General features: G+C 37.9%; 2 protein-coding genes across 2 annotated transcripts; both read left to right on the top strand.

Moving 5' to 3' along the window:
* The first annotated feature begins 302 nt into the window (after positions 1-302).
* Positions 303-8,247, top strand: rab31 (RAB31, member RAS oncogene family). Its single transcript, XM_067606417.1, has 7 exons — positions 303-495; positions 1,535-1,614; positions 2,918-2,999; positions 4,204-4,275; positions 4,779-4,885; positions 5,343-5,452; positions 6,064-8,247. The coding sequence occupies exons 1-7, from the start codon at positions 460-462 to the stop codon at positions 6,159-6,161; spliced, it is 585 nt and encodes a 194-aa protein (XP_067462518.1). The 5' UTR covers positions 303-459; the 3' UTR covers positions 6,162-8,247.
* A 2,748-nt stretch (positions 8,248-10,995) lies between these two features.
* On the top strand, positions 10,996-25,993 carry vapal (VAMP (vesicle-associated membrane protein)-associated protein A, like). The gene is made up of 6 exons (XM_067606416.1): positions 10,996-11,199; positions 17,711-17,863; positions 19,975-20,078; positions 20,967-21,047; positions 23,733-23,912; positions 25,026-25,993. Exons 1-6 carry the CDS (start codon positions 11,142-11,144, stop codon positions 25,185-25,187), a joined length of 738 nt encoding a protein of 245 aa, XP_067462517.1. The 5' UTR covers positions 10,996-11,141; the 3' UTR covers positions 25,188-25,993.
* Positions 25,994-26,580: the final 587 nt, after the last annotated feature.

Below are 26,580 nucleotides of genomic sequence, written 5' to 3'. Positions count from 1 at the left end.
ATCCCGTCAAGTAAGACAAAAAATAGCTAGGAAGAGACCGGATAAAAGAAACTTTGGTTTCAAAATTAAAGCGTTTTTAATTTCCCGACGACTTTTTTACCATCAAAATTTTTCTCATCACGAGTCTGTGGTTGTAGTTCGAGGCTCAGGTAAGAATTAAGCTATTTAGATTTTTGTTATTCTTTGTCATATGAACTACATTATCTGTAATATACTACAATATGTATTATTCCGGTCCATTTGAGTTTTGTTTTGAAAGTTGTCACCGGATGTTCTCTTTCACATTGGCTTCACTTGATTATGGTTTACATAGATGGTTAGTCTGTCTGTCTCAGGGGCTGGGTTTCTCTTCTATCCAAGAAGACGAAAAAATCTTTGAGTTTCAAGCATGACGAGACAAAGACACTGAGTGAACACTGACAAATAATGATTTAAAAAAAAAAACTTCCAGAACTTACCATGGCCATAAGGGAGCTCAAAGTTTGCCTTTTAGGGGTAAGTGGCAGATGTTTTTGTTTGATCCTTTTTGGGGTAAATTCCTTCAGTCTGCTGCGAGTGTAACTAACCGACAACAGTTTGACGTTAACAACACTGTAGCAGAAGTTAGCTACACCGACTGTCACGATAACTGTCGATTTTGGTCGTTTGTGTGAACCGACTTTACTTTATGGTGTTGTTCTTTGATGAAAAAACTTGTAAATGTAACTAACTTCTGTTGATAGCTAGCTTGGTTGACTGAAAACCAGTAGCTTATGGGCCGGTGGGCGCAGCAATGATTTTTAGATTCGTATTTCTGTCGTCTGTGCCTGTTTTTTTCTTCTCAAAAGTTGATAAACCGTAATCTTCGTTGCATTTACGTTATATTTTTCTAACGGCTCTGACAGTTTATCATCCATTACGTCATCACCAGACTAACGGCTACAAGCAAGCCGTTAAATTTCCTGCTGCGTAAGCAAAACACACCAGACTCTCTTTATAATGGGTGTCAGGGATGGTTCAGCGATGTTTTAACTGCAAACCGGTCGTTTATCAATGAAATAAAGATGAAATAGACATTTGGAAAGATATATCACAGCTACCAGGCCTGCGCATACGGCCGTAGCCCACCTTTTAATGGTCATAACTATACAGTGACTACATCAATCTGTTGTTACCCCTTTGCTGGTATTTATGGAAGATTGTATTCATAGTTTAACCTTGTGAAGCCTGGATGAGAGCTGTCATTGTGCCTGGATCACCACAAAGGCATGCAATATACATGACAAGGAGTCCAAAAAAGCCCTCAAAGCCCTGAGATTTCATGTTAACTTGCTGGGTGGTTGGGTTTTTGTTGTTTTGTTTTGTTGGGGGTTTAAACAGATAAGTGATGCTGGTAATAAATACAGAGCGAGTTGCAGAATTGGTGGACTAACAGGAACTTATCTGATGGGAGTGGGCATGTGACCAGACAGTTGCATAATCAATAGGGGGTTCAATAGTGACAACTGACTGTGTGTATATGTGCCGGGATTCATGTGTGACCTTCTGTTTTCAGGACACTGGAGTTGGGAAATCCAGTATAGTTTGCAGATTCGTTCAGGATCATTTCGATCACAACATAAGCCCCACGATAGGGTAAGAGCATCGCAACACAAATCACCAAAACACATCAGTGTGACTACCAGAAACAAACAAAGCTTAGTTAGACAAACATCTCACTTGCCCAGACAGAGGCGGTGTAAAGCTATATTCAGGCTTTACATGGTCATGGAAAACCTGGAAAAGTCACAGAGTTTTAAAATATAATTTTCCAAGCCTGGAAACGTTGTGAAATTAAGTAAAATCATCAAAAGTTTTGGAAAAGTCATGAAATTAAATTTTGTTGTTTGTACTGAAAATGTTGTGAATGGTTATGGAAATTGTATTATGCATCCTTGAAAAACAATGGAAAAAATTAGAAATTTTGTCTGTGAAAATATGTGGGAACCATTTGTTCTTGCATTTATGAAGACCAAAATAAATTCAGCAGGGTTTGTTTCTGATCAAATAAAATCAATATCAGCAACAATTGGTTTGAATACCACTGTGTAATGTTGAAGTAACTAATAGAAAGTCAAAACTCTATGCTAATGTTATGACAGTGGACATGCTAATATACTGATTACAGGCATCAATGAACTCTTTAGTACTTAAACGCCACATATATAACCATTTATAAGCCATTTCATTTACAGAGAAGAAAGAAAAATGCATTACCCCATTTGATTTAAAAAAACAGCACAAACCAACCCATTTGACCCATTTAGCCCAAACTAACTAACAGCTCTTTGAAAGTAATGGTTGAGGTCACTGTTAGCAGATGTTTAAAGCTTAGTACTGTGATGTGGTATCAGCAGGAAGCAAATCTTGCTGTGTATTACTTTATTTTAACAACAGTAACCATTACACTGAACGCATGCCTATACTTTTTAAATAAAATCCCATAAGTAAGCACAAAATAAACTCTAGTACCAGGTCTGTAGGCAGCAGATTTATGATAAAAACAAAGTCGTTCTAAATACAAATGAATATACCGTACATCAGGCAAGTACCAAGCTTAAACACTTTAAGAGAATGACGAAATGCGGGAGACTTCTGTCGAATCAAGACCTTCATATGGCAACATTTGGCTGAGATTGATAAGACTGATTGATTGATTTGACAATCATAAAATACACATAATACTGCTTCACTTCAAGACATTTATTACATACAAACTGTCAAGGATTAAATTACACAATAAAGACCGCCGGTTTATTTCCATCGTGGGTTCCGTGTCATACGTCATTATACTCCGTGTTATTTGTTTCCTGCTGACTTGTACTGATTTGTTTCCTGTGTTTTTTTTTAAAGAATGTGCTTAGAAACACTGTTGTGAAATACATGTAACCGTCCACAGAGCATCATTCCTGACGAAGACGGTGCCATGTGGAAGTGAACTACACAAATTCCTGATCTGGGATACAGCAGGACAGGAGCGGGTGAGTATATCTATAACATGAATTCTTCAGTTAGTTACTATTAGCTTTAATTTTTGCGCACATGACTACGAATCACGTTTTTTTTTTTTTTTTAAGTTAATTTTCCGTTAAATTTTGCATCAGGGAGCTAGCAGTGACACAATCACTTCACTGTCAGCGGTCCTCATGACATCAAGTTATTATTAGGCGTGAAATAGGATGATTCACATAGGGTTCAAAGGTCACGAGCCTGCAGTATCATCAGTCTGATTCATTTGATGGAGGGCAGGGGGGGATGGTGTGTGTAGCTGAAGCTTCGCAGACATGCTTACTGCAGGGGAAAACCTGCCTATCTTCTTGTTTGTAGTCTGGAGTCTGTTGCTTGTGTGTGACCAACATCCCACAGTGAAAAATCTGATTAAAGCATTACTAAGAATGTTTTTTGGGGGGTGTTTATTTGAGGAAATGTTTGTCTCTGGAGGTGATTAACTAAGATATTGTTATGATCACTGGCTGTATACAAATTAAAGATACCCTGTGGAGTTTTTGACTATTAGTAATGCCGTAGAGTAATGATGAGTGATTTGTTTATACTTCATGTATTGCCACAAGCTCAGATGTCACACAATAACAAAGTTCTGCTGAATGCAGTGGGTGGTAATGTGTCATAAAAACAGCAATGTGCCAGTTAAAGAGGAGAAGAAGACTGCAAAGTGATATAAACAATGCTCGAGTTTCAAAAGATTAAAGATTTTTATAATGATTTCAGAAGACGGAATTGTGTTTGACATGTTATATCATGGGTGTACACAATGAATTTTGGTGAGAAACATTGAAAGTAGTTAACAGTGAAAACTCCACAGGGTACCTTTAAACAGGATTTGGCAATATTATGTAGTGGCTGTAAAATATTCTCTTTGAGAGAACAGTTTTAGACACTTGAGCAACCTTCAAAGGATCTAACTTTTTCCATGACTCAGCACGTAAGAATGTTAAGACATAGTCTTTCCACAGTACAGTATACTGTATCATTCTTTTATGGGTTAACACTACATGTTTTAATTTGTGAGTCAGTTTCACATGTAAGATTGGGTTTAATTATACTGGCTATGGACTGTTGAAATCATGTTTGTAAAGCACCTCGGGTAACCGAGCCGTACAACTGTGCTTTACAGGATGATAAATTCAGTGAGCTAACAACTATAAATGTGTTTGTCTTTTTTAGTTTCACTCATTAGCTCCTATGTACTACCGAGGATCAGCTGCTGCTGTCATTGTCTATGACATTACTAAACTGGTAAGAGTAACAGCACACTTCTTATTTCCAAAAACCAAAACAGTAACATTAAGTTAAACCTAAGTGATGTTTGGGATGACATGTTCAAATGTCCAGACCAGCCGACAAAATCACTGTAACAAACTACTGTTGAAGTGCTCTTGAACAATGCCCTTCACCCCATTGATACCAGTGGAACTGTTGTTTTGCTCAGCAACTCCCTGGTCGATTTAATATATAAAAATGTGGTAGCAGGTTTCCCCACCATGCCTGATGTAAAATTCAATTACTTTTCCATCACTCTTGGATGCTGTGCTTCCATGACCTACAAATGCCATTCCTTTCTGGTCTGTAACTGGAAAAACACCATCTAATGCAATAAATATGTGACACATGTAGTAGAAAATGTTGGGCGTATTCTTGTAAAGTGACCACGATATTAGAGTTAAAAGTTCCTGATTAAAGATCGTGCTCGGAAAACTTGCTGCTCAGAGATTTGACCATTATGTGCTCTTGTTGACCAGGACTCTTTCCAGACACTGAAGAAATGGGTGAAGGAGCTGAAGGAGCACGGTCCAGAGGACATTGTTGTAGCCATAGCAGGGAACAAGAACGATTTAGGAGACATCAGGTGGGCTAATTTTGTTCTTCTGCAGCTGTAAAAACCTGCTTCTCAGGGTACTACATGCTCAGCAGAAGTACTTTTTGATGACAAGTGTTATTTAATTGGTTTAATTTCCTATTAATCTTCTATGTATTTTGTGACACAACCTAATCCTAGATACTAAAAGCATGAAATAAATCAGTAACAAACTAACAAAGACTGAGTGCCATGAAACAAATTGCTAACTACCAGCCACTAGAAGGCATATTTCTAACAGTGACAAGCATGACCTAACAGCCATCTCTGTAATAAATACCTTAACTCATCCTTCTCTTCCATGGCTCATCATTTCCAGCAGTCTTCCAGAGCAAACTAGTTAGAGATGGAATGGATGAAAGTCTTTGATGAGAAATTTTATTTGCCACGGGACCCTTGTAAACTTGTGAAACTTATCCACACTTACTTTTGTGTTCTCTCTTTACAGGGAAGTGCCTATGAAGGAAGCTAAGGAGTTTGCTGAATCGATTGCAGCTATTTTCATCGAGACTAGTGCCAGAAATGCTGTCAATGTTGAGGAGCTCTTTCAGAAAATCAGTAGGTGTAGGCCTTTGTGTGTCTGTATCATGTATGTCAGTATATACCTTTTTTTTTTTGCAATGTAGCAACAAAGAGAAAAAATAGTGTTACTGACTTCAAGCTTGTCAAGAAGAAAGGAAATGTAGGAAATGAAATCATTGAAGTACCTAAATGTGACTCATGTACTATTAAAAGAGTTCACTAGTATTGCACTTCCAATAAGTTGAGAGACTCACAAGAGACAGATTCAAAAATAGTAGCATCTTTCATTAGACCCTCCCTGCCTTCTAAATGCCCATTTACCCTTTTAAATGCCACACATGCAGTTTGGAACACAGGCTGTCTGTTAATAACCTTATGTTCTGCCATAAAGTGTTTTTTGGCATTTAAAATGACAGATTTATTCTTTAAAAATTAAGAAACATATCTGTTTCATCTAAATAACCATTGAAGTGTGTATCAAAGCAGCAAAGCAGTGGCCTTGGCATTATGTTTTGGTCAACATATATATCACGTATTGTTATGTGGTGACAACGCACTGCCAAATATAGCATTGCAGTGTGAACAATACTATATTTCATGTAAATCTGCCATGGCAACACTGTAAATGACCCTGTGCTCTATTTTAGGTAAACAGATTCCGCCCCTGGAAAATCCTGAAGTGGACAGCAACGAGTCCTTTAAACTCACCCGGCAGCCTCCTCCGTCCGCCAGGAGATGCTGTTAGTATCAACAGTGTGGCTGATGAATTTACTTCCTTCAGCACCAGGGACCCCACCCGCACAGCACATAGTCCACAATGCACACAGTGTCTTACTCCAGGAAAAGACAAGAGACAGTGGACAGACAGAGGTCAGCTTGCCTGTGTGGTCAACTGCAACATGAGACAGAAAAAACATGAAAGTATTGATAGTATTAGTATTAAATTGGTCAATGCACCAATTTCATCAAGCACATTTTGTTCATTTAATTGTAGCAGTTTTAACTATGACGGTGTCAGAAAGCAGAAAGCCTCCAGTTTGTCCCCCTCAGGTGGTGTTTTGCTGAATTACAAAAAAAAGACTGTCTATGTGGTATGGTACATAGCTCATTACAAAGAGGCATAACCCTGCATTAAGTAGCAGTTTTATCCCATTATCCTCAGTCACTTTCAAACAAAGCACAAATTAATAACAAGTCATCTAGGTGATCTAGCTAATGTGCTTTATAAATCCAGGTTTTGGTTGTTAATGCAAATGCATTTTCAGCTCGAGAGCCAACTGCTCTGTAGGTTTTCATTGCACTGTGGCTTTTAATGGCACACATTAAATGGACTTTATCAGTAGTAGCAGCAGTAATTTTTTTTTTTTTATCATGGCTATATTTTCCCTCTCATGGAGCTTTTGTGTTCATGTATGTGTCACTCCTGTATAGAATTTCATTAGAATATTTGAAAAGGTTGTTAAGATCGAACCTCAGACGAGCTTTCACTTCTACAGCTCAGATGCAGCAGCTTTACATTCCACTCCGTCATGTGTTTTCACACATATTTGCTGTATAAGGGTTTAACTGTAATGCCGTAGAGTGAACAGCTTAGAGGCCTAAATCATAAATTACAGTATGACACCCCCTGTTGAAACACTGTGACCAATGCTAGAATTGTTTACATAGTAATTTGTTAAAGATGTTTTCTACATGCTGAAATGTTTTGTCTGAAATTTCACTACAGGGAATGACTGTATACTAATGCCAAACATGAGTTTTTCCATGTATTTTTACCTTAAAAAAAAGGTTACATTTATACCATTATGAGGAAAAAAGCATGCATGTATTTTTCTCTAATTTTAAATATGTTGAAATGCTGTTAAAATTCCAAACAGGTTGTGTTCTGTACACTAACCAAACTCTAAAGTAACATAAGAAAGTAAGGAAAGGGTAGCAATAAATATAGATTAGCCCAGTGGTGTAATTTGAGTAATATGAGTTTGTATAGTGTTTGCTGCTGTTTCTGTGTCAGTAGTGCTTTTGGATTTGACCACTCGAGATTTTTAACAGCACTTTTTCACACAGCATTCATTTGAAGTCACTTTGTTTTGCAGTAGTTGTGCTCCACAACAGTAGTATTGTGCGTGTTAAATAGGAGGCCAACATAGCCTCCTATTTAACAGTATACATTTGACTTAAATAACGTGTTTACATTTGTACTTTTTTTCAGTTAAAAATGTACCATTTACCCCTTTGATGAACTAATTGAGTTAAAGTCTCTGCTTTTCATTTCATTCAAATCATATGACCACAATCTTCCACTAATCTGAAACTGAAAGGTGAAATTGAATTATGAGCTGCTTGGTGAATCAGAGGTACCATTATGTCAAAATAACTGACAAATTTAGGATTGATTTTAAAAAAAATGAAAAAACAAAAAAAAAAACTTCACAAAGCTCATTGTCAGTTCACTTCACAGTTTGGCATGATATTACTTCCATACAAGAGAAAATGAGGAGTAAATTATGAGTTTTATTAGAATTACATGTTACCATTGTGATGGAGATTTTCAACATGTGCTATGTTCATTGCTACAAAAGTGCCTTTTTAATGTTTTTCTAAACAGATGTATATGACATGGCTAAAAGTGCATACTGCTAGAATAATGCATGAATTACTGTTCTAAATCAGTGCAGACTTTTTTTTTTTTGCATAACATTCAGTTTCAAAACTGCCAAGTATCTGCAGCCATCCCTATACTGTATGCCTAAGTCATGCTTTCCTGTATCCTCTGTAGAACAAATTAACTTTTGTATATTAATCAGTGTAATAAAGTAGTAATTATTCTATTTTGCTGGGGGGTTTTTTGTGTGTGTGTGTATGTTACTTTTCCCATCTGGAGCATGATTTGAAATGGTTACCAAATACACCAGAACATTATACAGCTTCTCTCTTATGTTTAAAAGTTTGTGTACAGAGACCAAAGGAAGAGAGTAGAGGGTCAACTAACAAAAGGTCATGACTTGGATTAACCTCCTGATGTCATGAGAACATGGTATGTATCTCCGCTGAGCCACCCTGACATCTCAGAAACCTTAACTAGTGAAAAATGACACGATTGGGACTTAGTATAGGTGCTGACTTTTGAACTCTTATGTAAAAAAAAACTTTGGAGAAGTGGTATTACTCTTCCACAACCACTTTTCTTTGATTCTAAGAATAAGAAACACTTAAGAAATTAGTCTTGTGTCATGTTTTCACATATATTGTTAAGAAATCCTTTTGAAAAGCTGTAAACAGCACAAATTACATGCAGAGTGAAGCATTCCACAGAGTCCTATCCAGTACGCTGCTTTGGATTACTCTTTCAGCAGCTTACAGACGAGAGGCCAACACTTCATGTCACGAAGACGGATTTAACCGTAGCCACAGTTGTCAATGGTCTCTAAGAGAGTAAAGTGGGATATTAATAGTTCAAACTGAGCAAAACACACTGTAACTGTATGAAACATCAGGATTCCTCTGCAATGACTTGATCAATTTCCTTAAAGTTTTATTCCTTAAAAGGGTCAGGACACATTATCAGCATCACAAGTTGTTGTGGAGAAATAGTATTGACTTTGTTTCTCTAGAGGAAAGTTGGGGATTTTTTCTTTCATTTCATTGCAGTCAAGAGGTTTCTTTTTTTTTTTTTTTTTTTTTTTTTTTTTTGCAGCTGGCCTCTAGCGCCCTTTAGAGGAACTGTATCTTGCTCTTTAGCATACAGTCATGGCAACCTGTTTGATAGTTCACAATCAAAGAAATTTGAATGTGATCCTGTAGCTTAAGCCGGTTAAGAATTGCAAACTGAACATAATATGCCTCTTTGCAACTGTGATGTCAGGCCTTCAATTCAAACAAATGAAAAATTGCTTGTTCTAAACCAACTTTTAAATTCTTCTACTACTGAAAAACAGAAATCCTATTTAGGGACTTCATTATATTGTTTGCCATTTGAAACACATAAAAGACTCCAAGTCGTGTATGTCATTGTGTTCATACTTTGTGAGTAGTAAGTTGTTTGACACTGACAGAAAGTCTGCTGCTCTTAATAGACAGTAAAATATGTGGGTCAATAATAGTTAACTGTGTGAGAGAGTGAGATAAGATTAGGACAGAAATTTACATAACTAAACACATGACTGATAAAGTGTACCACCACATTAAAATACATGTAGGTTATGGCACTGTAAATCAATTTTGATAAATAAAGATACATTTTTCTATCTTTACTCCTGATATTTTTTTAACTTCATAAAAGTTTTGGTTCATCTTAACTATAAAATAAGAGCCTGATCAATATATTGGCATGCCGATATTAGATTGTGACAGCTATATAAACATTGGCATATATGGCAGCTGATGCGTGACAAGATATCGCTGTCCTTAAAAACCAGAAATTAAACAGTTTTGTCGTTACATAGTTTGTCCACTAGAGGGCACATACAAGTAAAAACTATTTAATAACCAAATCTAAGGGATCCTTTAAAATGCTCACTCATGTTATGTATTTATGCAAAAAGCGAATATTTTTCAAAACTTTCACATATCGATATTGAGATCGGTGCCACCATCGAATACAAGATGGCCTTGAGAGATTATCCTTCACTTGAAGCTTGAAAAAATCTAATTTACATTGAAAGGGAATGCAAATAAATTTGAAAGAGTCTGGAGACCTTTTGTTACCTACTATGACAACCTATAACCCAAATAACAGACTGGGAGAGTTCCTAAGCTAATTCTTTCTCGGTTTGGAGCAACACTGTAGTTGTCCAACTAAGAGTTATTTTATAGAGAGTAAACTTTTTAACTTTGTTTTTTTTTTTTAAAACAAAAAACAAAACAAAACATAAAAATAACAACTTTTTATTCCTTTTGTTGTTCATGTCCATCTAAATGAGGTTGTATGTCTGTTATGTTATTTATGCTTGTTATATATTATGTCACATGTCATTTTGGGAGGATGCTGGGTGGGTGGGGGATATGTTGGGGAGCAGGGGAGGGGTGGGGATTAAACTGGAACTATTTCATATGTTGATTCTGTGTTTTATAAACTGCAAATGTCCAATGAACAGAAGTTAAATATTAGATAATCATAATAATAATACAGAAAATGTAACTCTGCCAGGAGTGGTACAAATGCAAAATAGGAAATTAGGAGGAATATATAAACAAAATTACATATTTTGAAGTTCAATTGTAATGAATATGTTTACGTTCTGCACTTAGTTTTAAGGGACACTTACCTAACATAGGATAGTTCTCAAATATTAACAACATGATTTTTAGAGTAGGAGGTAATTTAAAGTGAAAACAAGGCTCACATGCTATGCAGGTATTGTGCATGACTGTGCTTGTATACAAAACAGCCCCAATTTGTTGTTCCTCTTTAAACCTCTCGATACCTCTACACCATGTAACTTATATTTAACTGGGTATGGGTCAAATCGGGACTCGACTCATTTTGTAAAGTGTTTTCAGTGTACACGCAGTATAACTACATTACTGGACCATAATCACATCAGTTGCTCAGCCACGAGGGCGCGCAACAGGGTTGTGCACTCGCGCGTTCAAGTATTTGTACCCACATGCTCGTTCTCAGAGCTCAGTCAGCGTTTGACTCAGTGGTGGCAGCAGGGGTTCGAGGATTTCCACTTGTCAGTTACTCCCCGATCCCGAAATCAAGTGCATCCCCTCAGCTAAAATGTCAAAGTTGGATCAGGTCCTCGTCCTTGACCCTCCCTCTGACCTCAGATTTAAAGGTAGGTAAACCAACAAATGTGCTGACGTGTTTGAAATGTCTTCGCGAGTAGCGGCGGAGAATTAACCTGACTGTAATGATTTCACACACTGCTCCTCAAGCGAATTTCGTTGCTAGCATGCTAGCTAGCATTCACCGCCATTTTAAGTTAGCTAGGGACAAGACGGGCCGCTATATCCTCGCACTGTAGTGACGTGGATAGCCGGCGTGGCGTGCACCTAGACGGCTTGCCGCTCATGTCCAGCTAACTGACAACACGTAGCAAAGTGGTGGAAGAATAAGGGGCAACTGCCAGTGCTTGTCACACGGATTTTAAATGAATATATAGCGTAACACACAATGCTTTCACTTTGGTAACAACATGAGCTACTCTGCTGTTGCCGCTAGTATGTTTCCTCAGGGCTCAGCCTATTCCCTGAAATTCCTACCGTATATAACCCGGAGGTTAAATGAAAGGAAATTAACTTTTTAAGCGACAAATGAAGCGTCCATCCTGACACACCTCTGGTAGATACTTTGCCATGTCAAGCTAGTAAAATGAGCAGTTGGAATCATAAACTTGGCTAACTAACCGACGTAAACTGAAACGTTAACAACCAATTGTTTTAAGTGGCTAATGTTAGTTCGGTTCTCCTAACTCTATTAATAGTTTTTTGCTCAGTAGTGGATATTAATATTGTTTTTTTCAACCCATTCATACGAAACCTTAAGAAATTCACACATTAGGTCACCGCAGATTGCTTGGCTGGCAGTGATAACATTCAATGATGTGTCAGTTAACCGTTGGCTAACAATTGCTAGGCTAGCTTGCTAATGCAAAAGTTGATAAGAGCTATAACGCCATGTACATCGTTAGCTGCTACTCTAACAATAAGCTGTCTTGTTTTTAAACAATGCAGACCTGTCAGCCTTGTTTTGTTACATCAACCACTACATGTCGTTTAAGCATGTGACATTGGTATGATTCCAACTGTTGCTCTTGATTGGTTCACAATGTTTTCAAGTCTGTTTTAAAACAATAGTCAGGTGCCCAAATGAACGCTGAAACAGGCTTTTCTTGCCATTATCATTCCTCCTGTTCATACTGGCTATTTGAAGATCTCCTCATGATGCCTTTACAATGTAAGCGATGGGGGCTAAAATCCACAAAAATGTATGTAAAAGTTTATCTGAAGCTTCAGCCGTCCAAAGTAGTCAAATTAAGCTGATATCTCTTAATGTTAGTATTTTTTGTGTCAAAGTCCCTCTTTTTCTTACTACCACTGCAGCTCAACAGGGAAACACTGTCAGAGGAAAGACAAAGAGGGAATTTTATGCAAAAAAGACTGTAAATGTGGCAGATATCCCCTTGGTATGACTAACTCAGATTGTTGAAGCCTCATATAAGCTTCAAGTAAACTTTTAAATTCATTTTTGCACAAAATGACTGTGCACACTGTGGATTTTGGACCCCATGAGTTACATTGAAAGCGCATTTGAAGGGAATCTTTTAATATCCAGTATGAACAGGAGGGATGATAACAGCGAGGAAAACCTCTTTCGCTGTTCATATTGACACCTGACTGTTGTTTTAAGACAGACTTGAGAAATTGTGAACCTATCCTTTTAAGTGATCATTTCACGTGATCAAGGTGACAGTAAAACTGTATTGTGCTGATGTTAGTAGAAATTTTAATGTAGCTTAGCTAGTCTCCCAAGGTCATGATATTGTAAAACAATGAAGAGAGATTTCTTTCCCCCACAGCAGTTGAACTATTCTCTTTTCATGACCAGTATTCATTTTGACCCAGAATTCTCTGCATTTCTGTTATTTGTCCCAGTTACTAAGGCAGACATTATTGCTGACAAAGCAGTGTTTTATTGTTGCTGAACTTAAGACTCTTTGTCTGTTGTCTTGCTGATCTTATGAGGCTGATTGTCAGATAGGAGTAGGTATGAGTGGATACTGATTGTAGCCTGGACTTGACAGGATTGTTAAAAAGGTCACCAGTTCAAATACCAGACCTACGTGATAGCTTTGGGTGGGGTTTAGTCATTGAGATACTTTGGTGATGAGGTGTCCCTTGTGAAACTGAGAGAATCATTCAGATTCATTCCTATGAGATCCGATACCTGGTGACTACACAGACTGGGGACAAGCAGGAAAGACCCATGTTGACCCCAAATCCATAATCATTCTCTATACGGTATTAAACTGGTCAACGTTTTATTTCAAAACAGATAAACTGTTTTTTCTGCTGCTGTTTGGCCTGTGACTGCATCATCAGGTGCAAGACTTGTGGTGGTGAATGGAGCCTTCCTGTGAGATACACTCGGTTTTTGTAAGCATGCCAGTAAAGGAAATTGCATATGGATAAGGCTGAAGATCAATGAAAACTCTTTGATCGAACTTGCATTTAGTTTGTGCAACATGCTACTGGTGCTTTAACAGTCACCTTAGTGGAGAGGCTGACAACAGAGGCCTGGCTGCACTGGTCAGCCCAGTCAGTTTGTCTTGGATACATAAAGGTTTTTAAAAATAGGGCCAAAGTTAAACCCAAATACATAAATGAATGTTTGTCCTTCAGTTGACCTTTTAAATGATATCGACAGTGAGTGTGATGGCAGAGACATGATCCATCATAATCTGATCACGAAACTCCTCATTTACTTGATTACGAAATCTTGCTCTAATTAGACTTATTCTGATCACTGATCAGTCATATGATTTACATTTTCCCTCATAAGATTAAACATTTAGCCTTTGCATACTGGAATGGATGCAAAGTTATGACAGATGAGGTTGATATTGAAAATCATTAATTGACAATTCAAACACCTGTTCTCTACCACTAAGGACGAAACATACATTCTAAGGCACAAAGAAAAACATCCCAATGGCTGTGTCTTTAACCCATACCAATGTCTTAATATGAAATGTAAATCTTAATGCAAAACAGTTGCAAATAAAATGGTATATCTTCTTAGCAGAAGGATAACTAGCAAGCTGACTGTGAGTTTGGTTGTTGCCTCTTGGCAAAGACTCATTCATTACCACCAGGAACATGAAATGAAGCGTATAATTGATCTGATCTAATATAAACCACTAAAACGACAGAGATGATCACTCAGGAAAGAATTCTGTATTTTAGGAAGAACACTAATGAAAATGAAGCGGTTCCTGTTCTGTTTTTAAGAAGCAATACGAGGAGAAGGAAGATGACCACAGCTCCTTTACTGTCACAGAGACGGAGCTAAATTGGTCTGCGTATATCTGAGAGCTGGTCTGTTTTAGAGCCTCTGCTGGGATTCCTCCAGCAAGCTAGAGGGGGCAGCCCTCCTTTCCTTGGCTGGTATTTTTAGAATAGGACTGGCCTGGGGGACCCTAACTCAGCATACATGCAATGAGATGAGAGAGACGCTGCTAACGCTGCTTAAGCAAAGGTGGCATCTCTGAGTTAGGCAATGGATGCAGGCTGTGTGGGTGTGTATCTGATGCGCACAACTGCTTTCCAGTGTTATATCCATTTCAGTCTTGATTTTAGTAATGTTCACAGTACAAAACACACATTATTTAACCCAACCTTAAATTTCTATTTGCAGGGGGAAATTACTCAGTTGTCTTGTATGTCTTTCTTGAGTCTGACAAAAGAGGCTTTGATAAATATTTTGAGTCTGGATTCACTTGTTTAGTCTCTGTCACTGAAAGGGAAGAAGCTATTCGTCATAATATGGTATCTATGATTCATTTGACAAAAGCTTCAGGTTTGTGTTTGTCCCGTCAGGACAGCTCCATGTTTCAGGCAAGTCCAAAACCAGTAGGAACGGTTGACATGCTTAGACTTTGACAGGCTCTACTGATCATGCCATGGACCTTTGATCTGTGCCATTATATCATATTTACTTGTCTTCATTTCTCATTGATTCAAAATATCCTAAACATCATAATTTCAACTTAAGAAACCCTGTGCTTAAACTCTCATTACTGTGCTGAGTCACCCATTGATTTACTATACATCAACAAGATATGCTGGTTACTTTTCACCTCTGTTTAAATAGGGGTGGGATGATACATGTGACCTTGACAAACAACATTACTTTGTCACATTGCCACAAGTTTATACGAAATCACAGTAAGTGAGGAAGAACCTCATATGTCCTATCACTGGCTTAATAGTAGCCATACAAGAAAGAACAAACATGTTTGAAGCAGACATAGTGCATAGAAATATCAGATGTTGCAATGTAGACACAGCGCCATTGACAAGGTTTTTCAGGTTTGTAGGAATGTCTTTGTGACGCACCTGTGTTGAGAACAACGCCCTAGTCCTCACCGTAACTCTTTCGCTTGGTGGAGCCGCTCCAATCTGGTCATGCATTGCCTCTTATCTCTCTGAGAACTGGGTGTGAAGGAGGGCTGAATGTTGGCTTTGTCAACAAGCTTAAGAAAGTAAGGAAAGAGAGTAGATATATTGTACATGAATTGAATTTATTTGACAGTTTTCACATGGTTCTGTTTTTTACCTTTAAAATACAAAGTAGTCACACTGTTAATCAGATGATCCTCAGAAAAAAAAGTCATAAGTGTTAAAACATCCAACTAGCCCTTTATGGCAAGGCACAAGAAACAGTTTATTTTGAATGAAGGTACTTTCAGCTCAAAATGGAAAATCAAATAAGTATTTGCAGTTCTAACATGGAAACATAAAGTCCCTGGCAGGCATCAGGGATAAAAATGTTTTTAGAATTTGTGCACACAAATTTAACAATGACTTCTTGTTTTGCATCCAGTAGAGCTGGGTTTTTAAAGATAATGCCACGGTGTGTTGAGCAGCCAGAGAAGACCCTCATATCTTGATCCAACATCAAAATAAGAGTATTAACCCTAATAACCAAGTGACTGGATCCTCTGAAAGATGTTGTCCATGAAGGTGTGCACTTCAAAGGACCCCAAAGGAAGGGGATGAACCTGTACAACCTCCCCAAAATGAGATGATCTAGCCTCGCAGAGAGTGAAACAAATCTAGTTTGGTAACTCAAAATGAAAAATTTCCAACTTTATCATCAATGTTGCCTTCAAAAGGGCCGACAAGTGCAAATACCTATGGTTCTATGAAACACTACCTTATATTACAAGTTGTGACATTAAACCTAAACATGAGATGAACAACTGGCAAAGTAGTGCAGCAGGTGAAATCTGTCGACCTCATGGATAGCATCCATCGTATGATGTCAGCTAACTATGAATCATGAGACTTTTTTTTCCCCTAGACTCCCAGGCTAATTGTGCTGATCGAGTTTGGGGTACCCCTGACTTGGCGTCCAGTTGTGTTTTCGACATGACATGGTTCATCAAAGCTAGATGGTGCTGACCCTGGTTAAGGACCTAATTTGATGCAAGCTCTGTCACAAGATTTAGAGCTAACTATTGATCTGCTGATATATGACTTGAGTGTAGCAGCATCCTAATTTCTAATATGAACATGGGACATTTATATGAAATTAGCTGTCTGGGGGGAAAAAAACTTAATTGATTCAGGTGATTTGGCCCATCTTTTCTGCAGGCATATGCAGTGAGTACGGGAAGTTCTGGAGATCTTGAGAAATGTCTCATGCTAAACTTTGCATTTGTAGGTTGTAGTACGTCTCCGGCATGGATGCATAATTAATGAAATATTTAGAGATGCAGTTTTGAAATTGCAAATGGCAACAGTTTATAAGGAGGATGCAGAACCTAAAAACTCTTATAATTGAGTTGGAAGTCTAACCAAGCAAATCATAGGTATTCAAATATTTTTAAACACAAGAAAACATTTGTTTGAGTATTTCGAGTCATACTTTCGAGTACTTCGTACAAGAATAATGGTAGTATGTCAGTGTTTTATTGCCTACTGCATCTTCATCAGTCCTGTTTCTAGAAGCCAAAGAAATCTCTATTCAATTAGTCCTCTTAGTCATGTAGGCCTAATTGAGTTGCAGCCTGACAGTATTTTTCAAGTAATCTTTTTAGAGTTTTTTTTTAACCTGGCATCAAGATACTGCAGGCCTATCCCTGCTCTGAGGATGAGGTGCAACTTTAAATATTGAATTTCCTCCGTTTAGCAACTCTGTAGACATGCCAGATATTTACTTTGCATTATCTGGTATTTCGAATTCAGCAAATTCGCTGGAAATTTGTTTCCCTTGCAATTTCATGCAGCAGCAGATCATTTTAATGGTTCCACCTTTATCCCTGTTCTGGTTCCACTTATATTCTGGCACAGAATTTGCTACCAGAAAAATGTTCTTCAGATAGTTAATCATGATAAAGACATGGATTCTAAAGCGAAGGACTACACTGCTTTGTATATTTTTAGAGCAATGTGACTGTAAAAAATATGTTGTTATATGTGTATGTAAATATATTTTATTTTTCATTTTCTCTTGCGGTTGTGCTGTGCTGGTTTGCTCACAGCAAGAGTGTAGAGGTTCAGTGTTCTCAGAAAAAAATACAGAAAAGATAATTCATATGTGCTTGTCATTCTGTCCATCAGGTCCTTTCACAGATGTCGTCACCACCAGCCTCAAATTGAAGAACCCTTCTGACAAAAGAGTGTGTTTCAAAGTGAAGACGACAGCGCCGCGCCGGTACTGTGTACGGCCAAACAGCGGCGTCATCGATCCGGGAGCAACTGTCAGCATCTCTGGTGGGTTTTTTCTTAATTCACTTTTTTCCCTTTTTAAGTTTAGTGAACAAGGCTATGAACTGGGTCAAAGCTAAGGTGTTAAAACCCCAAACTGATTTGTGGAAGCATGGTTTTTACCCAAAAGCGACTTCACGGTCTACATGTCATTGTGGCCCAGTAGAGTAGCAGATCGGATCATCACAACATAAACTGAGCTGTACACCAGTCGTACAGCAGGGCTGAAACCACCACTCCATCAGTGAACAATTTAAACATTCACAAACTTTCCTTTTGTCATTTTAAATTGCACAGTATATCCACCTGATGGTCAGCTAAGTACTGCAAATGAATTATGGCTTCCAATATTTTAACATAACTAATACTAATTTCTGTAACCAAAAGCTAAGAAAACAAAAACGTAAGACTTTAAGCAAAACAAATGAGGCACTTTTGATTGGAGGGTCACTGGCTACATTTCCATGAACACCAGTAATCAAGTCATAATGCAATGAAGGCCATAAGGTGAGAAAAATAGAGTCTAGATTAACACCTGCTGTCTAACTTGGTTAAAGTGAATCTGCTTATATCCAGAATACCTGTAATTACAGTAAGAGATGCATAGTACTACAATTTTTGGCAGAAGTACCAAAGGACATTTGAGTCATGTGAATACCTAAATGCAAAATCACCGTGTTGATTCAGCTGATAAGGCTCCACCAGAACAAATAGTGCAGGGCACACCACAAAAACTACAGGTTACAGTGTCCTATGTTGGACTGTCAGGTTGGGGTGTCGGGTTTTAGTTTAAATAAAACTTTTGCATGTTAAATGTAGCATAAAAAAGCAGTATTAATGGAACAGGCCTAAAAGGAACCCATGTAAACATTTGATTGATGTGCATGTAAATGTAGCCACTGGTAAATAAGGTTTTCTTTCTGCTTTACACAGTCAAACTAGCCTCAGTCTGGCTAATCTAATGTAATTTGGTCAGTTGGTATGTATATATGTAATGTTTCAGGTTACTGAAGTATTTTGTTTGTTTTAAAATGGTGACTCTTGATACTTTCCTCCAGTGGTTGTGGTCAGCTTGAATTGCTATCTGTTAGTTACAATATACTTCACTGATAATATTTTCACAGTGGGGAAAAATGGTATCAAAATGTCTTTAGAAATTCCCAAACCACTACTGTAAGATAATCCAATTCTTCTCTGCTTTGTATGTTTTAAATATTTGTTCATGGGTTGATTGACAGAAGATTAATCAGCAACTATTTTGATCATTGATTAATGGTTTCAGTCATTTTTCAAGCAAAAATGCCCATCATTCTCTTGTTTCTGCTCATCAATTGTGATGATTTGCTGCTTCTCTCTGTTTTACATAATTACAAACTGAATATCTTTGCGTTTTGTACTGTTGGTCAAAGAAAACAAGCGTTTGAAGACATCATGTTGGGCTCTGAGTAATTGTGATGGACATTTTTTCACTTTTTTTTTGACATTTTACACATTAAAGATGAAATGATGATGAAAATAATTGTTAGTTGCATCCCAAAAATATTTAAATCTTTGTCAGAAAATGGTTAAATACACTGCTTCCATTTGGTGCTTGTGTTGTGATTGAATAGCTGCTTTGAAAACATTTAGTAAATGACTTTAATTCAAGCTCAATACAGCCTCCCATCACAGCTACACGGGGGGAGATTATTTGATACTATTAAAAAAAATTTGAATGGATTATCACTTTAATTGTACAATGATGTTTGCAATTTATATTTGCTAAATTACATTTGGAAAATAAACAATATCCTCCTTAAATTGGTTGAGAGACTGTAGAACTAACCAATTAAAGAAAAGGACAACAAGATGACAATAAGGCTTCAGTCTTCAACCTTCAGTGTGAATTGAATGTGTTAACTTAAAGTTGCCATATTACATGAGGAAGATATTGATGTTTCATCACTGAAGTTTACATCCTTCCTCAAATAATTGCAAATTAGATTTTGAACATGGGTTGTGTGTCGTCCTCCTGGAATTGAACACTGAGGTTTATTATGTTGAATGTTAAGTGTTTTTTCTATGTAGACATGTGCCTTTGCTCAAGTGTTATAACACTGTTCATCTTTTATTCACAGTCATGCTACAGCCCTTTGACTATGACCCCAATGAGAAAAGTAAACACAAATTCATGGTGCAGACGATTTTTGCCCCGCCAAATGTTTCTGACATGGACTCATTGGTGAGTGATTATTTTATTTATTCATTTTTTTAAAATTGCCTTTTGGACTTTTCATAAATATGTTTCCAAAACATATGTACCAAAACGTAACACGTTGTACCTCTCACTTTTCATTTCAGTTAGTTGTCGAGTTGCTAATTGAAAACCTGTAATCTTTGATTTTTGATGGTACAAGTGTTCCACCACTCATTGTACATTTTTGTATCTTTCTTGACATTAAAAAAATTGAAAAAAAAAAACAACAGAATTTTTACTCTTGGATGAGGCCATTATGGCAGAACATAAAACAAACTGGGATGTAGCCTCCAGTTGTCCACCAGAGAGCAGCAAAGGCTCAGTCAGTCAGTACAAGCACCTACCCTGTGGTCGTGTTCATGAACTGGCTTGTCTTGAATGAGAGGCAAAATCCAGGAAGTGTAGTGGAACAAAGGTCTGACTGGTCCAGTTAAGTAAACTGGAAACTAATAAGGTTACAGATTTATCAGACACATTTGTTCCATTGCATTGCTCAACCTCAATGTAATTCTGTGTAATGCATTTGACTTTTGACATTGGTTATTCCTTTTATTCAGCCATAAAGCAGTTCTTTGTTGTTAAGGGTAGTTCTGTCATTGAATATATACAATCACAAAACAAATGTTTTAAAGTTTGGGAGTTTGAAAGTAGTCATTCTAAAAATACAGACCTAAAATAAATGGAAGAAATTGCACATGATGTACGTGTTAGAGGTTTTTTAGCTGTACATGTTTCTATGTAATATCCAAAGATTGAAGGCTGCATTGCATGTGAATTGTATGGAATAGGTTGACGTGTGTGTGTGTGTGGATAGAATCCAGCTGCTAGCAGTTTAGGTTGATGAATAACATGCCCATTTTTCATCTCCGCCAGTGGAAAGATGCAAAACCCGATGATCTCATGGATTCCAAACTGAGATGTGTCTTCGAGCTGCCTTCTGAAAACGATAAAGTGGTAAGAGGCGCTGCTGTACATTAAAAACAGCTTATTTCCACATAATTTGAATCATAACCTGAAATATCATTTTGTCGATAAAGGACTTGTGTTGAAAATTTCCAGAATACTGTAGCTTTCCATTGAAAGAAAAATCCACTGCTGTAATGTCAACTTAGCAGAAAATGAGGTACCAATGGAAAAACTGGCCAAGGCGCCCTGTCCCAGGAAAAAAAAGTAAAAAAATCATAGCTACCTCAGTTTTTCTTATTCCCTTTGCTTACTCACTATACTTCATGAATCATTCAACTGTTGCCCTCCCAAGCTGCACCTGAAATAATTGTTTTATGCTTTATACGACAGTAATTTAAATGGATAAAAATATATTTTGAGTGCCAAGATGTGGTACAAATAGTATAGTAGAACTCCTCAGAAAAATATGGACCTGTGTTTTGCTGTTACATGACACATAGCTGCTGGAGTAAAGATTGTTGTTAAATGTAAAAGCAACACTGACATTCCTGAGCATAATTGAAAATACTGTATGATATGTAAATGTTTCATTATTGGATGCATGATTTTTTCGCATGCATCTTATTGTTGCGGAGCACATAAACCACAGTCGGTTGGTGCCTTTTGCACTGCATTTAACGTCGCCTATGCCGCCTACGTCAAGCTCAAGTACCCCGGCGTGAATAGCAAGTGCAGCTGCTGTGAAACTCTTTCAAGGTGAGCAAAGAACTAGAAAGGTGTAAGTACAGAGTAAACAGTTGGAATGATGTGGTTGTCAAGTAGCTGGTTGTTCCAACCACTACTGATTATGGTAGATAAGTGTTGCTTACGTTGAACTAGCTAAGACCAGCTCAGAGTTCATACTATATGGAAATTTTAGAAGTTTGTTAAGTAGTTTACTGCAACTGCTTAAGACCCCAATGAAGAACATTGAGCTGAATGTGGCTCAAGTGTTGTATTGGACTACATTGTGTAAAAATGTGTTTCCATAACAACACCTTCACTAACTGGCCTCAAAAACTGTCATAGAGTCAATCCAACACCCCTCTGATGGTGCCAACAAAAAACTAAATGTAAAGATATGATTTAGTACACTTGTATCCCAGTGAACACTGAAGGCCCGTTTAAGTGAGGTATCAGTATAATCAGGATTTGGATAATGAATGTTGCTGGACAGCTCAGCAGGCTGTCACAGTTCAGGTGAAAATGCCACCAGGGCCAGCCAGAGTTAGCTTACGTTAAGCAGATACAGTGTGGATGTGTAAACAACTGAGTCAGCACGATATCTTATCTCTGCTTTGGCACGTGTAGCACGCATGTAATGTGCAACATGGTAAGTATGTAACTTTCTAGGAGGAAAATGTAGCGAAGGATGTAATACTATAGTGCAGAGACGCATGTTTGGGAGCAGCATTTTTGTACTTTGGTAAGAAAGGCTGGATAACAAACCTCAATACTTTTTAGTACGAATAAAATTAAATGTGTCTAAAACGATCAAAAATGGTCAAGTACTCAAAGCTGGTGACAATTACGGCAAAGTTCTTGGCCACCAGGAATTCTTAAAAACAGGTAGTACCTGAATGGCATCAAATACCTGCTCAGATTTGTAATCTAGTTTACCTCGTCTTTGATCAGATAATTCTCGTTTTTTAAATTTTTTTACCAGTAACATTTTACCACTTTGAGACAAAGTTCTTGTAGGGCTGCTCATGTTTTAGACAACATTTAACATTTGAGAACTATATAAAAAACAAAACAAAGAACTTGTAGTAAAACATGTTTGTATCCCTCAAATTAAGGTATGAAAATAAGTATTGTTTTGGTATTGCTACAGAAAATAGGGTGCTGTATTGGTACAATTCATGAAAATGTTCAAAATATACCCAACCCTATGTTTAAATGGTTTAAGTAAAATACAGTTAAGTGCAGATGATGGAAGTGCAGTGAGACAGGGCCGGGGGGAGAGAGGGGGGTTTCTAGAAAAGACTTAAGTTAAAGTGTCTTTGAACAGAGGTGCTCATGTGATTAAGTGACGCACCTCTTCCTTGAAGACAGACTCTGTCAGTGGGGAATGTGGTTGCTTCTCTTATAGTCTCATAGATTTATGACATCTGATGTTAGCTGTAGCAGTAATATACAGAAAGATTGTCTCTCACGGTTTATATAATTCTTTGTAAAGATGTCAGTATCTGTATAAATATGATTTTATATGATAAATTTAGTACAATATCTAATCCAACCAGATATTTTAAAGGTTTGAATATCATGATTGTTTTATGATGTATACCTCATATTGTCCATGGTAGCATATCATTTAGTCCAAAAATCACTTGAGCCTCGATGGGCTTCTTAATAAATGCTTGACTTTGATTGTTGCACAGGGATTATAACATCATATCCTGTGTATTGATTGTCACACTTCAACTACAATACAGTAGTTGTATATCCATAATGCAGGCCTCTATTTCCTCATGCCGTCATGATGTTGTCTCTCCCACAAAACAAAGCCACATCAAACATGACTTTTGGAGAGGATGCATTTCCTCCCCGGTCTCTTTGATCTGACACTGTGAGCTTCTGGGCCCCGAACAAGGCTGCCTTTCTCTGGCGCAGACTTGCGTCTAGAGGTTAACCTCGCTGCTACTGGCCCAGGGCATGCTGAATTTCACTTCTCCCCCTCTCCTTGTCGGGCAGAATGACGTGGAGGCGACCAAAGCAGCCCCCGTGATGAACTCTGCAAAGGCCGACTCATCAGCAGCTACAGTGCCTGCCACTGCCTCACTGGATGATACAGAGATGAAGAAGGTGCTGGAGAAGTGCAAGAGGCTGCAAACTGAGATGAACAAGCTGGCTGAGGAGAACCGGCAATTAAAGGTTAGATCTGTTGAGTAATGAAAGTACAAGCACATGAAAGTTTTAATTCACAGAATATCACTGGTACACTATTCTCTAAGTTCAGAGAGGATTTGCCTCATTTACACCTGGTGTTAACACGCAATTTATCTGGATAGACATCTGATCACAGGCTTTGTATTTATATCAAATACATATACTGTATTAAATACACAACTTGCATTTTAATGGATCTCGATATGCAAATTTGATAGGCATTCAATAAACATGGCCTGTGTATGGAAGGTGAGGGTCATGAGACAGACAGACATAGCTGGAGGCAACCATAAGCTGCTTTTTGACTTTTCCCTCATGATAAGAATCTCATTACTTACTTTGTAATCAGAGCCAGTGGAGAGTCTTGTAAGCATTAGTGCTAGTTTGGTCACCCCTGTTGGTCACATGACTCATGTAGTTGTCCGTCAAGAATCTTCCAAAGCGCCTTGCTGTGTGGAGTCATTTTTGCTTTGCATTCAGACCAGTTTTAGCCACAGCCCTCTCATTTATTTGGGGGCAGTGAACGCAGGAGGCTCTGGCAAAAATATGCAGGGTCATCTGGCGAAAAAGATCAATCAGGCTCAAGTTCTGCTGCAGCGCAACCTGATGTCATCCAGCAAGGCGCTGCATTAGGCAGCCTGCGTTAGGCACATGCAAGCACACATTCCTGGTGGGATTACTTTGTAACGTAACCGGAGTATTTTTACTGTTGACCTCACAAACAACACAATAAAGATAAAACAGTTGCAGCTGTGATAACTTTCCAGAGTGTAAAATCCGGACTCAGAGTATTATAAACTGCTGTGCAGTATTTTGGCAGCTGATAAGCCTAAATTTGTGGATTTGTTACTTAAGCAGGAGTTCCTGGATCATATTTCATGTCTCATCGGTACATGAAGCAGGTCGCATGTTCAGACCAGGTGTCTTTATGTGACCTCATTGACTTTACAATTACAGTTAATGGCAGCCAAATCAGTTTAGGCCAAATGTGTTAACTTTGATCTAATGAGTGCTTGTAAATCTGTCTTGCATTGCACTGATCTGTTTTCTCCTCTGCTGCGACACGGTACATCCTTCATTCGTTTTCCTCTTTTACAGGACGATGGTGTTAGAATGAGAAAGGTACCCCGCTCAGACCACATGACATCAAACTCAACCAGCCTCCTCGGCCGAGAAGCCGGCGCCGCCTCCCTGCCCTCCCTCCTCGTCGTCATAGCAGCCATCTTCATCGGTTTCTTCCTAGGGAAGTTCATCTTGTAGACTGGGAGATGCATGCCAGCCGTATCCCCCGCCCCGGCTCCGGAATAAAAAAGGCCTGGAAAAACCGAGAAGTCTTTCTGTTGACTTTGCCATATCATTGGTAGTGTGGCCTACAGTGAACACATCTGTACAGCATCATTCGAAGGCGTCGCCTTTTTACAATCTCACACGGTTAGTACACACAGAGAGCTGAGAAAGAAAGGCGACAAAAAAAGTGATTGCTCCCTTTTTGGTTTTCTGTTTTTGATGGCTGGATTATACAGGTAATGTGGCGGGACAATGAAAGTTGTATTCTATCAGTCAACATGGAAGATGCACCTAGAGTGAACCATGGGCAAGAGGCAGTCAAAAGATTAGATTTTTTTTTCTCTCTCTCTCTGTTGTTTTTAATAGGAATTGAATGGAATGTTAGGTGTCTTGTAAATGTTGTTTTAAATCCTTTTAATCAAAAAAAGGAAAGAACTTCCATCAAAAGACCTTGCTACCTGTTGCTGGATTGCCTCTGAAGTAAATTTGTTCAGTTTGTAATTTCTACTTCTTGTCTTGGAATGTTCAGGTCCAGCTGGGGATATAGGTGCCTCCTTCTTGTACATTTCTGTCCTTTTCCTGACAACACCAATGCAGACTTTATATTATTATTATTATTATTATTATTATTATTATTATTATTATTATTAATAATATTATACTACAGATCGTATATTCCTTCTGAGGCAAATATTGACTGAAATAAGGTCTCCATTCTTAAAATCCTGTCCCATGGTATTAAGCGTTGAAGAAATAAAAATGAAAAAATGTGGTTTTGATACCCGTCTTTTCCTGTGTCTCTCTTGAATGAAACACCCTCAAATATTCATCATTTCATGCCATTAAAGTGAGCATACTGCTTTTGCGCGCCAAGGTTTCCATCAGTATCTGCGCCAACATTTCGGATTGGGGATACTTTTTTTTTCATTGAAGTCTTTACAAAGTTCTTAGTACAAGGACAAAGTAGAATATATGAGCTAACCATGTGCTTTAAATACACTGACATTTCAGTTAATGTCATTATTTTTAGTTTTAGTTGCCAAGAGTCACAAAACTCAGCTTGACTTCTGCTCTGTTATGAGCTTGAAATTAAGTGCATCCTCTAAAGGTTTTAGTGTAAAGTCATGCTAACAGTTATAGTTGCTATTTTGTATTTCATTTCATTGGGAGTATTATAAACTGCAAAAATAAGAGCAGATTTTTACATAAGACTGACGAGGTGAAGGTTTAGATGTAATTCACTTTCTACGTTCAGTTCACATTGTAATGAGTTGGTGCTTAAAACAGGGGCTGTCACTCAGTATTAAGGAGGTAGTTACCACAAAGTTAATTTGGTACATTCTGGATGAGAAAGTCTGCAGTGGTC

The sequence above is a fragment of the Thunnus thynnus genome, chromosome 12, assembly GCF_963924715.1.
Source record: "Thunnus thynnus chromosome 12, fThuThy2.1, whole genome shotgun sequence".
In the NCBI taxonomy this organism is placed as follows: domain Eukaryota; kingdom Metazoa; phylum Chordata; class Actinopteri; order Scombriformes; family Scombridae; genus Thunnus; species Thunnus thynnus.
This window is presented reverse-complemented; position numbering and strand designations above follow the sequence as displayed.

Coding starts and splice junctions, on each gene's coding strand:
- vapal (XM_067606416.1), top strand. CDS start 11,142: ATGTCAAAGTTGGATCAGGTCCTCGTCCTTGACCCTCCCTCTGACCTC. Junction 11,200..17,710: donor CTCTGACCTCAGATTTAAAG/GTAGGTAAACCA, acceptor TCTGTCCATCAG/GTCCTTTCACAGATGTCGTC. Junction 21,048..23,732: donor CTTCTGAAAACGATAAAGTG/GTAAGAGGCGCT, acceptor CTTGTCGGGCAG/AATGACGTGGAGGCGACCAA.
- rab31 (XM_067606417.1), top strand. CDS start 460: ATGGCCATAAGGGAGCTCAAAGTTTGCCTTTTAGGG. Junction 496..1,534: donor TCAAAGTTTGCCTTTTAGGG/GTAAGTGGCAGA, acceptor TTCTGTTTTCAG/GACACTGGAGTTGGGAAATC. Junction 5,453..6,063: donor GGAGCTCTTTCAGAAAATCA/GTAGGTGTAGGC, acceptor GCTCTATTTTAG/GTAAACAGATTCCGCCCCTG.